Source organism: Narcine bancroftii, chromosome 1 (assembly GCF_036971445.1).
Source record: "Narcine bancroftii isolate sNarBan1 chromosome 1, sNarBan1.hap1, whole genome shotgun sequence".
NCBI classification, from domain to species: Eukaryota; Metazoa; Chordata; class Chondrichthyes; order Torpediniformes; family Narcinidae; genus Narcine; species Narcine bancroftii.
The window spans coordinates 70,456,428-70,469,851 of NC_091469.1; the positions used below are offsets into that span (position 1 = coordinate 70,456,428).

Below are 13,424 nucleotides of genomic sequence, written 5' to 3' on the forward strand. Positions count from 1 at the left end.
CCACCCACGGCCTGACGCCCACACAGCTCTCTCGGTGGATGCGTCCACCACAGACATCGGAGGCATCTTCGAGCAATCGGTCAAAGGACAGTGGTGCCTGCCAGTGTTCTTCAGCCAGCACCTCCGACCTCCCGAGCTGAAATACAGTGCCTTCGACAGGAAGCTCCTGGCCCTGTACCTCTCCATCAGGCACTTCCGCTCCTTTCTAGAGGCCAGGCCTGTCACTGCCTTCACAAACCATAAGCCACTCACATAGGCCCTCGCCATGGCAAAGGACCTTTGGTCAATGCACCAGCAGCGGCACCTTTCCTACGTCTCGGAGTTCACCACCGACATCCGACACTGGGCGGGTAAGGACTATGTCGTTACCGAACGCATTCTCCAGACTCACCATCCACAACTTACCCCCTGGCCTGAACTACACCCAATTAGCTCAGGCCCAGAGAGGGGATGAAGAGATGCAGGCTTTCCGAACTACCATCACTGGCCTGTGCCTCAAGGACCTGAAGCTAACGGGCAGCCACGACACGCTACTGTGAGACATCTCAACCAGCTCACCGCACCCAGTAGTCCCCCCCCACAATGGAGGTGAGGTATTTCGAATGGTCCATGATCAGGCCCACCTCTCCGTCAAGGCATCAGTACGCATCGCATGGTGGCGGAATGTTTCATCTGGCATGGATTAAAAAACAAGTGGCCCAGATGGCAAGGAATTGTACACACTGCCAAGCTTCTAAAGTCCAGCCATGTCAGAGCCCCCATATGACCTGCCAGTCAGAAGGTTCGACCATATCCACATTGACATAGTGGCCCCCCATGTCCAGGGATGCCCACTACCTCCTGACTATGGTTGACCGAACGACAAGGTGGCCAGAGACACTTCCACCGAGACCTGCATCAGAGCCTTGCTTGCTAACTGGGTCGCCCGGTTCAGCGTCCCAGCTCTTATGACCAACAACAGGGGCGCCCAGTTCACCTCCACCCTCTGGGTGCAACTGGCAAACCGCCTGGGGATCAAGCTCCACCACACCACAGCTCATCATCCCCAGGCCAACAGACTCGTGGAGCATTTCCATCAGCACCTCAAGGCGACTCTCATGGCGCGCCTCAAAAGACCCAATTGGGCAGACGAACTGCCGTGGGTCCTGCTTGGCATTCGAACGGCCCCAAAGGAGGATCTCCAGGTTTCATCTGCGGAACTCATCTATGTTCACCGTTGTCACTGCCAGGAGAGTTCTTCGGGAGGGGCGCAGAATCTGGAGATGAGAACCCAACCCTCCTTGCAGTCCTCCGCAACAGGCTTGCCTCGCTGGCACCCCCACCACCAACCCACCATGGCAAACATCCGTTGAACATTCCCAAGGAGCTGGCCTCAGTGGATTTCATTTACGTCTAGCATGGCCTGCACTCCACCCCCCTGCAGCGCCCATACGAGGGCCTGTACAAGGTCCTACACTGGTCGGTAAAGACTTTTACCCTGGACATTGGGGGCAGGGAGGAGTTATTCACGTTTGACAGGCAGAAGCCGGCGCATGTGGACTTAGATCAACCCGTGAGAAAAGCCCAACCTAAGCGAAGGAGTCAGCCTCCCAAGCGTTCCAGGGGGTGGGGGGGAGGGCTTGTGTGGCGGCACATATCTCTTGTAGCGAACTGGCCCCACTTGTATTGCCGCACTGGTGGGGCACCTGCATGAAGATGGCGCCGTCAGGGCTTGCTGATTGCCTTATGGCTTAGGCCACAGCTCACGCCCTGAGCAACGTGATGATGTCACCGCCGCGCAGGGTGGAACTCCCGTTGGCCTTAAAGAGGTGAGTGCGAAATTCAAATAAACAGTTCAACTGAAATCTCCACTATGTCCTGTGGTGTGTTTTTGTGTGTGTAGCAGCTGCTACAAATAGATAATAATTTACTTTTGAGAGCAATGAAGGGTGGATTCTGACAAACAGGATCTATCAGCATTTGAAAAGACAATGTCTGATTTGGGTCAGAATAACTTTGTGAGACTATGTACACAAATTTTATAGTTATTTTGAAGAGATGTTGAAAGGATTGATGAGGGCACAATGATAGATGTTATCTACATAGACTTTAGCAAAACCTTTGGAAATTCCCACATGGCAACTAGTCCAGAAGGTCAATTTGAATGAGATCTAGGGTGAGTTGGCCAATTGGATATAGAATTGGCTTGAAGTAGGAGTCAGAAGATGGTAGTAGAGGGTTGCTACTCAATTTACAGGCCTGTGATCAGTGATTGTGCCACAGGGATTGAGGCTGCGTCCACTGTTGTTGTTCTATATTAACCATTTGGATGAGAAAGCCATTGACATGAGTTGAAGGGCCTATTTCTGTACTGTAAAAACCTAGGAGTATTTTATTTTGTATTATTGTTGTACTTTATCTTTCACATATTGATCTTAGTAGATCAAATTTCCTGTAGGCAGCAGGGTGTGAGCTTTACAAAGAGATGCAATCGCCAACATACAGATGAAATCATAACATGATTTCCACTTTGTTTCTGAAAGACTCATTTCATTTTCTCTAGAGTCTTCCTTCACACTGCCCTACTGATACAAATTTTGGAGTTGGCTTTATTAACATTTCATATCCTTTGGGGATTTCTAAAACATTCACAATTTTGGGGTGTTGTTACTCCGCTTGTTAAAATGATCATCCTTTCAATTAATTGGTTTTCAATTTTATTTTGGCAATCTGCTGAATCATTGTTTAGTGTTTTTGTTTCATAATAAATTCATATTTTTAATAAATATAATTATTTCTTTGCTTGTTTTGTTCTTAATCTATGCAATTATGTATTATATATGAATGCTAAATTAAAACATAATGCTTTACACACTTGAATTAAATTACCTTCACTCTTCTTTGCAAATCATCTTCTACATCTTTCAACATGCCTGGAGATAGAATTTAATAAAAGCTGAAAAACATCAGTTTATGAAGATCAAAAAGCCTCTGTCATAAATCACAGTACATAAACAGTAGTCCCACATGGATTTATTGTGCCTTAAAAGCACTTTGTTCTTTATTAAATTTTAGTTCTCTTCCATTTCATTCAGCGCATTGAGCTAATAATATGCATTTGATTCATCATAAAATAGAATTGCAATGGCTTTAATTTTGAAAGTATTCATTGTTAACAGAGGAAGTTATAATAACTTGAATAACTTAAAGCAATTGGATCACATATAATACACAGGTGTCAGTGCTGCGTAATTGCTCAGCAAAAGAAAGTGCAAGATGTTCCTTCCATCCGATAGCCTGCAGATCACCCTTGGGCAACGTGTAGTATCCGTTTAGCCTCCCAATCAATATCACATGAAGCCACGGATTGCAGATGGTGGATGGTTTTACAAACAGATTCTACAAATTGGAATTTATAGTTGTAAAACTAAAAACGCTGGACAGATGAATCTGTTGATCAATGGGCAGGGTTACCCATCCAGTATGGACACTGCAACTGAAGAAGGCAATGGGAAACCACTTCACTATTTTCCCTTGCATAAAGATGAACTCTACATCAACTACAGTCTCAGCTCAAAGATAGAGCCTTGATTAAAGAAGAGGCAACAACTACAATTTGGGTCAGAGATTGTGACAGATGGAGAGACACGATTGCGTACATTGAGTGGCAAGGCACGCAAATGGATAATACTAATATTTTGCCATTTTGCATTCCCATTGTACTTTTCTCCATCTCTGCCTGCATGAGAGACAGTTTTTACATTCACTGATCTTTATTGCAGCTAAATAAAACTTTGATTAAGCCATATTTGGAATATTGTGCGCAATTCTGGTTGTGAAGGATGTGAAGGCTTTGGAAAGGGTACAGGAAAGGGTACCATGTTGACTGGTTTAGAGCGCATGAGATATGGGTAGAAGTTTGATAACCTTAGGTTGAGTGTAAGAGGCTGAGGGATGACCTGATAGAAGTTTATAAAACCATGAAAAGCATCAGACTGCCAGAACCTTGTCAACAGGCTACAAGTGTCAAACACTAGAGAACATGTGTTTAACAAATTTTGTTTCCCAGGAGATGTCCAAACTCCTGGGAACAGAGCTCCATCACACGACTGCTTATCACCCACAGTCCATCTGCACCAAAAATCGGCCCTCATGGTGCGCCTCAAGGGTCCGAATTGGTTGGTTGAGCTACCCTTGGTGCTCCTAGGGATCCGCATGGCCCCCAAAGATGACTTGCGTGCCTCAACTACCAAGTTGCTTTACGCAGAGGCCCTCACCATCCCAGGTCAGTTCCTTCCCACTCCCATTGGCCCAACCCAAGACAAAGAAGCTACACTCATGAGCATATGGAAGAAACTGGGTTCCCTTGCTCCTCCTCCACCCTCATGGCATGGTCAGCCTCCCACTCATAGGCACAATTTAATGTCTTGTGCTTATGTCTTTGCACACAAGGGTGGTCACAGAGCACTTTTTCAATGTTCCTACGAGGGACCCTAAGAGTGCTTTGCAGAACAAGTTTCACTTTTGCCTTAGATATCGGGGTCGGGGAGGAACTTTTCACAGTGGACCGCCTGAAGCTGGCTCATTTGGATGAGACCTAGCCAATCCAAGTACAACAACCAGCATACAGAGGCAGGCCTCCAAAGCACCAGGATGCCACCGGTGCGGTTCTGTAGCAACGCACAACTATGCTGTGACAAACCAGCCCCGCTTGTTACACGTGTTCAGCGGGGCAGTCGCAACAAAGATGACAACAAGCATCCATCTCTTCCACTCCAGAACAGAAATTGGCATGTGTTTTTGTGTCAACATGACACAAGTGGCGGGACGTATGCGCGGTCCAACTGCCGGCCTAATAAGCGAGCGCGCAAAGTTTGAATAAGCATTCTGTGTGACACTTAAGCTAACGGCCTGGATCTCCATTCTGTACAACCACTCTCTCACAACGCACCATAATACCATGTAATACCCCTTTTTGTTATTTTCAGTTAAGATCATGTTTGAGAGATAAGTTAGGACCAACAATGTTTTTGCCTAGTTTTACTGAGGTAGAACTTCTTATTTGAAGTGGGATTGTAAAAAAAATTATTTCTTTGATATATTCATTATACAAGCAGGAAATCCTAAATTAGGATTATATAGATCTAGGCAGAGATGGGAAATAGATTTGAATATTATAACAGATCAACAAATGTGGGAAAATTTATGTAGGGATTGAATAACTAATTCTAATAATGCAAGATGTAGTTTAGTTCAATACAATGTTTACATCAATTGTATCTTACACCACAGAAGATGAACAGATTGAAATCAGATTTGTCAGATCAATGTTTTAGCTGATGTTAAGATGTCAGACCTTTCATACATTCAACATGATTTTGTCCCAATGCGAGACCTTTTTGGGTGACTATATTTAACTTTTTGGAACAAGTTACAGGAGTTGTTTTTCCACTAAATCCAAATTTATTTTTATTAGAAAATATTGAAGGTACAATTCCTAAATTGAAATTTGTTAAATTAGCATTACTAGTAGCAAGAAAATGTATTGCAATTACTTGGAAATCGGATACTTCTTTAAGTGTGCCAAGGTGGCATGCTGAAATTCAACGTTGTATTCCTTCGGTAAAAAATTACTTATAATTTAGGAAATAAATACCATGTTTTTTTTTTAATTTGGTGCCTGTATACTCAAATAATGGGATTAAATTTGTAGTGATATACTTCTTATCCCTCTAGAATCCCTCGGGATTCTCCTCTGAATGTTTATGTTAGAACTAATGATTTGCACTGGACGACATCTCTCTGCTATACCTATAAAGTTTTTTAAGTTCGTATTTTTTTTTGTCAAGGCACATTTCTCCTCACCAAATGTGATGACCCAGAAAACAAAATTTGGTTTGTTTGTGATGCGAATCCCAAAGCAGATTGGCTGTGAAGTGGAAGACATTCAAGTTAATCCAACCGACAACTTCCCATATGACAAGCTGCTATTTTGGAGTGAACTCAACCTTCCAAGTATTTTCACATTGCTGAACACAGCCTAGGCAACAGAAACCCATCACATATGCTGAGAAGATGGTGCAAGCTGGCTGGAGAAATATGGAAGCAGAAATTCCTTTGCTGTTGGCCTCCGAGAATTCAAGGACATCTGGTGTTTTTCTGGTATCCACCCTCAATGAATTAGCGAGATACACTGATCTCATTATGTCCACAACCTCTGCAAAGCAGCCAGAGGCTGGTGGGAGAAAAAACAAGCTGTAACAACAGGCTACAGCCAACACCTAGTCAGCAGAAGATGACTAAGCTCGAGCAGCAAATGGCAGTACTCAGTGGACGTCCAGGCTTTAGCACCAAATGAACTACCCCATTTCCAGCCTAATTGGAATCATGTGGGTTGGGGATACAGAAGTGATGGGCAGTGTCTGTCTTTGAAGCACAGGAAATTTGGCACTGCAGCCTGGTCATGTCAGCCACCTTGTGACTTCCATAAATGGCAACCAGAAACAACGGCATGGAAACAGAGGCAGCTACTGCTTGTACAATTCAGCCATTGTCTTTTCCTCAAAGACAGTCTATCGGGTGTTCATTTCTTGTCGATTCTGTTGTAGAAATTTCTGTGGACCCTCCAAATGCTCAAGAGTGCAGACACCCTAATATGTCATGTGTTCTGTCTGCCTCAAACGATTCTCATATTTAGACATATGGACAGAGGTCACTCTTGTTGGATTTTGGTCTCAGTAAGCCATTTTGGTGGGTTTTTGTAGTCACAAATGTAATGAATTCAATTGTGAGAGTGGATTTTCTGTCACATTTTTCCCTGCTGGTGGTTTTGGATTACTGTGTTGTGGACTGCAGCAATGCCAATTGGTTTGTGAATGCAGCTGAAACATTCTAGCGGTTTATAGCCAACACTCTTTTGTATACCTACATTGACGATACTCTTGTGGTAAACACTGATGAAGAGGAACACAAGGACCATCTTATGACACGGTTTTAGATTCTAGTTTTGTTCGCATGCACCTGGACTTGATCATTCCACTTCTATCATCAAAAGGATACACATCTACTCACTTGTGAGGACCAAGCAACCAGGTGTCAGGAGGCCATTCCAAACACCAACATCTCTGCGGATAGTCTGTTACTTGGGCATTCGTTGATCATTGGATTCCAGTTTTTGTTGTTCCAGGCACCATTACGATGGACCAAGCGTCTCAGTTCGAGTCGGTGCTATTCCAAGCTCACACTGATCTTTTGGGCACCACACGGAGTCAGTCCATAGCCTACCATCTGCAAGCCAATGGCCTCGTTGAACTTTTCCACCATCAATTGAAAGCAGTATTGACAGTGGGTGGCAATGCGTCTCTATGGAGTGAGCGTGTGTGACACTGGTGTATGGCACCACACCGACTCTGCCTGGCGAATTTGTTGATCCGTGTACAGTGACTGCACTAAATGAACCATCTAATTATGTCGATTGCCTATGGGAACTATGTGGTTACTCAGACCAACATCTACCTGACATGCATCAACTGCAGTGTATGTGCCGGATGATTTACAACACTGCACACATGCGTTCGCTCGACATGATGCTGTTCACTGACTACATCAGCCTGTTTACCAAGGCCCTTATGAGGTCATACAATGTCACTCAAAAGACTTTGTGATCTGCGGAATGGGAAGGCTGACTCAGTCTCCATTGACCGTGTAAAGCCAGCATATATCGACGATCCGCTTTCTTCGTCACTACCAACACCAAAGAAACAGTTGGATCCCTGCCAGTCGTATCATCCATTGCCTGCCTTGCAGTCCCAGACTAAGTCGGGCTGGATTATCAGCCCTCTAGACTGTTATGTAGTGGGACAGATCCAGTCAGTCATCATCTTACATGGCTAGGGGGCTGTCGTGGCTGCAGTTGCATACTTATGAAGGTCAGGAGTAGAGCCAGTCCCTGCTGGTGGAGCCTCCATAGCAAGGTGCAATATCACTGGCCCTCCACTCAGCTCTGGACCACCTCAAAAACAATAATTCATACATATAGTTACTCTTCAATACCATTATTCCCTCAGTGCTGGTCAAGAAGCTACAAACTCTAGGCCTCTGTACCCTCTCTGCAACTGGATCCTTGCCTTTCTCATTGGAAGACCACAGTCAGAACAAATTGGAAACAACGTCTCCTCCTCACTGATCATCAACATGTGTGCTTAGTCACTGCTCTACTCGCAAAACGCCCATGACTGAGTGACCAGGCACAATTTCAAAGCCAACTATAAGTTTTCTGACAACACCAGTTGTTGGCAGAATCACAAATGGCAATGAGGAAGTGTACAGGAGGAAAATAAATCAACTCGTTGAATGGTGTAATGATAACGACCTTGCACTCAAGGTCAGCAAAGCCAAGGAGATGATCGTGGACTTCAGGAGGAAGTTAGGGAAACATGATCCAGTTCTCATCGAGGGCTCAGTAGTTGAGAGGGTCAAGAACTTCAAATTTCTGGGTGCCAAGGATCTGTCCTGGAGCCATCATGTTGATGCAATCACAAAGAAGGCTATACTTAGGCATCTGAGGAGATTTGGCATGTCACCAGAGACTCTTGTAAACTTCTACAAGTGTACCATGGAGAGTATTCTGACCAGTTGCATCAGAGCTTGTTATGGAGGTGCCAACTCTCAGGATAAGAATAAACTCCAGAGGGTTGTTAACTCGGCCTGAGATATCCCAGGCACCAGTCCTCACTCCATCGAGGACATCTACGTGTGGCGGTGTCTTTGAAAAAGCAGCCTCTATCCTCAAAGACCCCCACCACCCAGGCCATGTGCTCTTCACTCTGCTGCCATCGGGAAAAAGGTACAGAAGCCTAAAGACGAGCACTCAGCGGCACAAGGACAGTCTCTTCCCTGCTGCCATCAGATTCCTGAATGATCAATTGTTTTATGAACCCAGACCCTGTCTTACTTCTTGTGCACTGTTATTATTTTTTTATATAATGATGTAGTAAGATGATACAAAATGAATGTAGAACCATGAGACTGCAGCAAAACTCCAAGTTTCATGACAATGAATTCTGATTCTGGTGACATATCTGGGCTGACTCACAAATGAACTAATGTGCAGGCACAGGTCAGAAAGAGTGCGAACTGCATCGTGGACCAAGCGCATGTGTAGGGTCATAGGAGGAGAAGATTAGGAGCACTGCGGTCACCTGCATTGTAGAGAACCAATGTAAAGGGCAGGGGGCTTTGGTGAGAGGTGTTTTATTGGAAGAAGAGTGATTGTTTTTGGAGAAGAATAAAAACGGTCAATGCCATTTCTGTGCTGAAGAAAGAGTAGCAGGTTTAAGATTAAGTTTTTTTTTCATTTGTAATGTTCATGTTCTTTAACCTGAAGTCCATACACCACTGACGGAACTGCATTTTAGAAAAGTTACCATTTTCAGAAGAGAAAGCAAGACGGAAAAATAAAATGTAATTTTCAGCAGGTTACATATAATTGGAAGACTACACAAAAGAGTCTGGAAAAACAACCAACTGAAAAACCTCACAAAGATAAGCGTATACAGAGCCGTTGTCATACCCACACTCCTGTTCGGCTGCGAATCATGGGTCCTCTACCGGCACCACCTACGGCTCCTAGAACGCTTCCACCAGCGTTGTCTCCGCTCCATCCTCAACATCCATTGGAGCGCTTTCATCCCTAACGTCGAAGTACTCGAGATGGCAGAGGTCGACAGCATCGAGTCCACGCTGCTGAAGATCCAGCTGCGCTGGATGGGTCACGTCTCCAGAATGGAGGACCATCGCCTTCCCAAGATCGTGTTATATGGCGAGCTCTCCACTGGCCACCGTGACAGAGGTGCACCAAAGAAAAGGTACAAGGACTGCCTAAAGAAATCTCTTGGTGCCTGCCACATTGACCACCGCCAGTGGGCTGATAACGCCTCAAACCGTGCATCTTGGCGCCTCACAGTTTGGCGGGCAGCAACCTCCTTTGAAGAAGACCGCAGAGCCTACCTCACTGACAAAAGGCAAAGGAGGAAAAACCCAACACCCAACCCCAACCAACCAATTTTCCCCTGCAACCGCTGCAATCGTGTCTGCCTGTCCCGCATCGGACTTGTCAGCCACAAACGAGCCTGCAGCTGACGTGGACTTTTTACCCCCTCCATAAATCTTCGTCCGCGAAGCCAAGCAAAGACATATAATTCAAACCTGTTCTGTAACCATCATTGAACATTGTTCCACTCTTCTCTTACCCCAATTATAAAATCTGAATGGCAATCCAAGATTTCTGATCGTTATAATTATTATGATAACCTTTTATCCCAGTCTAATGGAAACAATAATTCAAACCTCAGATGTAACATTGAATAAAATGTAAAAGCCATGATTGTGTAATTTACAGATAACAAAGAAAAAGTCATTGATAATTGCAGACAACAATATCCAGCATAGACCAGTAAAGCAGCAAGTGCTAATTGATTTAAGGAAGCAGAAGGTTATGCTTTTGCAGTATACAATCAAGACAAAAGGCATACACAATAATGGCCAGAACCTGTTAAGTGTAGAGGAACAGAGGGAACCAGGGACTCATATCCAAAGATTCCAGAAAGAAGCAAGATAAAGGCAAGTGTTTCAGAATGGATGTGGGATATTTTAATTTATTAACCAAGAAACAGAACATAGAAAACAGAAGGATTCTTCTAGAACTCCATGAGAACAGTAATTTTACTATTAGATGACAAGTGAACTTTTTTCTGTTTTAAGAAGAAAGTACAAGAAGACATTCAAAATGATGTGGCTAGGACTGGAGAATTGTACTTATGGAGAAAGAATAGAAATAATTTAATCGTGGTGTATAAAATTGTTTGGGCACCAGAGTGTAAGGAAGAATCTATTTAACCTAAGAGACATTAATAGTTGGGCAAAGGTTAAAATGGAGAAGAGTTGAGGAAAAAAAAAACTTTGGAAGTCTGAATACACTCGTGTGTATCTATAGAGAATGGGATGCGTACCAAATATGGTATAACCATAAAATTAAGGATTGAGAGCTAGAAAGCGAGATTAGGCAGGCTACCTTCTTTTTGGGGTGGTATGATGGGCCAAATAGCCTCCATCTGTTCAATAAAGATTAAGATAGGCTAATATTTTACAAAATAGCAGATTTAAGATTTTTTTTCATTTGTTTAGATTTTTACAAAATAGTAATTAAGATGAAAATCTTTTGACACAACAGGCATTACAAGTTAGAAAACAAATCTGTAAATATTATGCCAACAATTTTAAAAGAAAAATGCTCACCTGTAACTCTCAGATCTGTGACATTATTGGCCATCTTAAAACCATAAGTCATTGACTGAAAATCCTCCTGAAAACACAAATAAAACATGCCTCTGTTATTGATTCCAGCAATATGTATTGCTCAACTTTTCACCTCCAGTGTAACACGACTTTCACAACAATTTCTTCCTTTTGAGAGAATTTCAAAAGAGGAAAATCATCAGTTAATTATCTTTTATAATAGAAGAAAACCAGTAAATGCTGAAACCAATTAACAGATCAGATAGCAAATGTGGATGTAAATAGTTTAATGTTTCAAGTTGATGACTGCTCGTCAAAAGTGAGAAACATCAGAAATAAAGGAAGTTTTAAATTGAAGAAAAAAGTAGGTAGAGCAAACATGCAGCTCCGGACCTAATCTTCCAAGTTCATTCATCTGTTGCTTTCCAAAACAATAATCCATAACTCCACAGCAGGTCCAATTAACACCTACTTGTTGTGAAGTCCTTATAAGTATTCTTAAAAGTTTTTGCAAAGGCACCTGGAGTGTGGACTGTCTGGCTTGAGCAGAGCTCTAGTATTTTAAATGGTCTGTTTTGAAGTGCTTGTATGTGACCTACACTAAAAAACCTGCCACCATTTATCTCATTTAAAATATATCTATATACAATATAAAATATAGCATAATCTGTCACAAATGCTGCAATCTTTCACTGCATCTTACAAGTATAATGGTTGAATATGCCAAAGAATGAAGTTAAGGATGCAATGTGAGGAGAGGACCTCAATACCATCGCTATGACTCGAGATAGTGCCAAGAAAACCAGTGGTTGAAAAGCACACAGGTCCTCTTGTTCTAATAGAGTGCACATAGGTGTTGTGTGTGGAGGAAATATGGCCTACCTGCCTGTCTGGAATATGTGTATTACTGGTGGTCACGTTTCCTCCCCTTCTGGAACTTATTCGAAAGTCACTTCACCTGTCAATCAGGGTTGGACTCTGGCCCCCCATTAGCGCACACCTTGCCATTGGCTACTTTAAAATCACCTAGGGTCATTATTGGCTAGAAGCACAGATTAGCACGGTACATAAACACCAATGCACAGCACATTCTTTCTCTCTGCCTCTTGATCCAAGCCCCAGATATTACTAGAATTGTCGTGGGTAAGTTGTGCACTACACTGAAGCTGCGCCATAGATCAATACTTGCAGAGAGCTGCAAGCCCCATTGATCAGGGAACCAGATGCATGTGTGAGTGGGTTGAGTATGGGTTTACTATTGTCGGAGTCCAACCAAAGTCAGAAGTGAATGTCTATATCGCCATTTGTGAAATTGTGATTGAATACCATTTAACGTTCTCCCCTGTTTATTTCCCATATATTTTCAAAAGTTATGCGTGATTGTAACACTTGTGTCCAGACTCATTTCTCTGTTAACCCACCAGACCCAATACGCTTCTCAACTCAACAAAAGGGTACTGAAAGAAATGGTAGTCATAGCATATTCCTTTGTGGTAATTTCCCAAAATTCTCTGTACAGGACCTGGTGGATTGGAAGACAGTCACGCCACTGCTTTTAAAAAAATGTAAACAAAGTCCAATTTATTTATCGTTTGTAGTCAGAAAAAATGTTGGAAACGAAAAAGGAACAAATACCAAGACATCTGGGAAGTGTTCCATCAGGCAGACGCAGCATGGATTAATAAAGGGCGGGTCTTGTTTGACATATTGTATGTACTGAAGTTCTTTGATGATAAAATGAGCTCACTGGATAGAGGGAAGCAGGTGGATGTTATATACTTGGATTACCAGAAAGCCTTTGATAAAGTGCCTCAAAAGGATATCTACAAGATCATGAAGTTGGGTAATGTAATAGCTTCAACAGAGGATTAGTTAAAATAAATGAGCATTTCTCTGGTTGGCAATCAGTGATGAGTGCTGTAGTGGGTCAGTGGTCAGGCAGTAACTGTTCACCAGATACATTAATGATTTGTTAGAGTATGAAAGTTTGCTAAAGGCATGAAGTTAAGTGGAAAACCAAATTGAGCAAAAGATCTAGAGTCTGCAGAGAGATTTATAGATATCTTAAGGGAGTCGGCAAGGATCTCACAGATCGAGGTCATGTACTTTGGAAGGAAAAAAAATCAGCTTATTATTTAAATGATTAAAGA

The 13,424-nt window shown here is 43.0% G+C and overlaps 1 protein-coding gene across 4 annotated transcripts in view; it reads right to left on the minus strand.

Moving 5' to 3' along the window:
• naa35 (N-alpha-acetyltransferase 35, NatC auxiliary subunit) overlaps positions 1–13,424 on the minus strand; it is a 123,472-nt gene that overhangs the window by 40,219 nt on the left and 69,829 nt on the right. For all 4 annotated transcript variants that reach the window (XM_069929687.1, XM_069929697.1, XM_069929679.1 and 1 more), the window contains 2 exons: positions 11,275–11,341; positions 2,869–2,912 (listed from right to left, as the gene is read on the minus strand). In XM_069929687.1, coding sequence (XP_069785788.1) covers positions 2,869–2,912; positions 11,275–11,341 — 111 coding nt within the window. The remainder of the gene's footprint in view (positions 1–2,868; positions 2,913–11,274; positions 11,342–13,424) is intronic.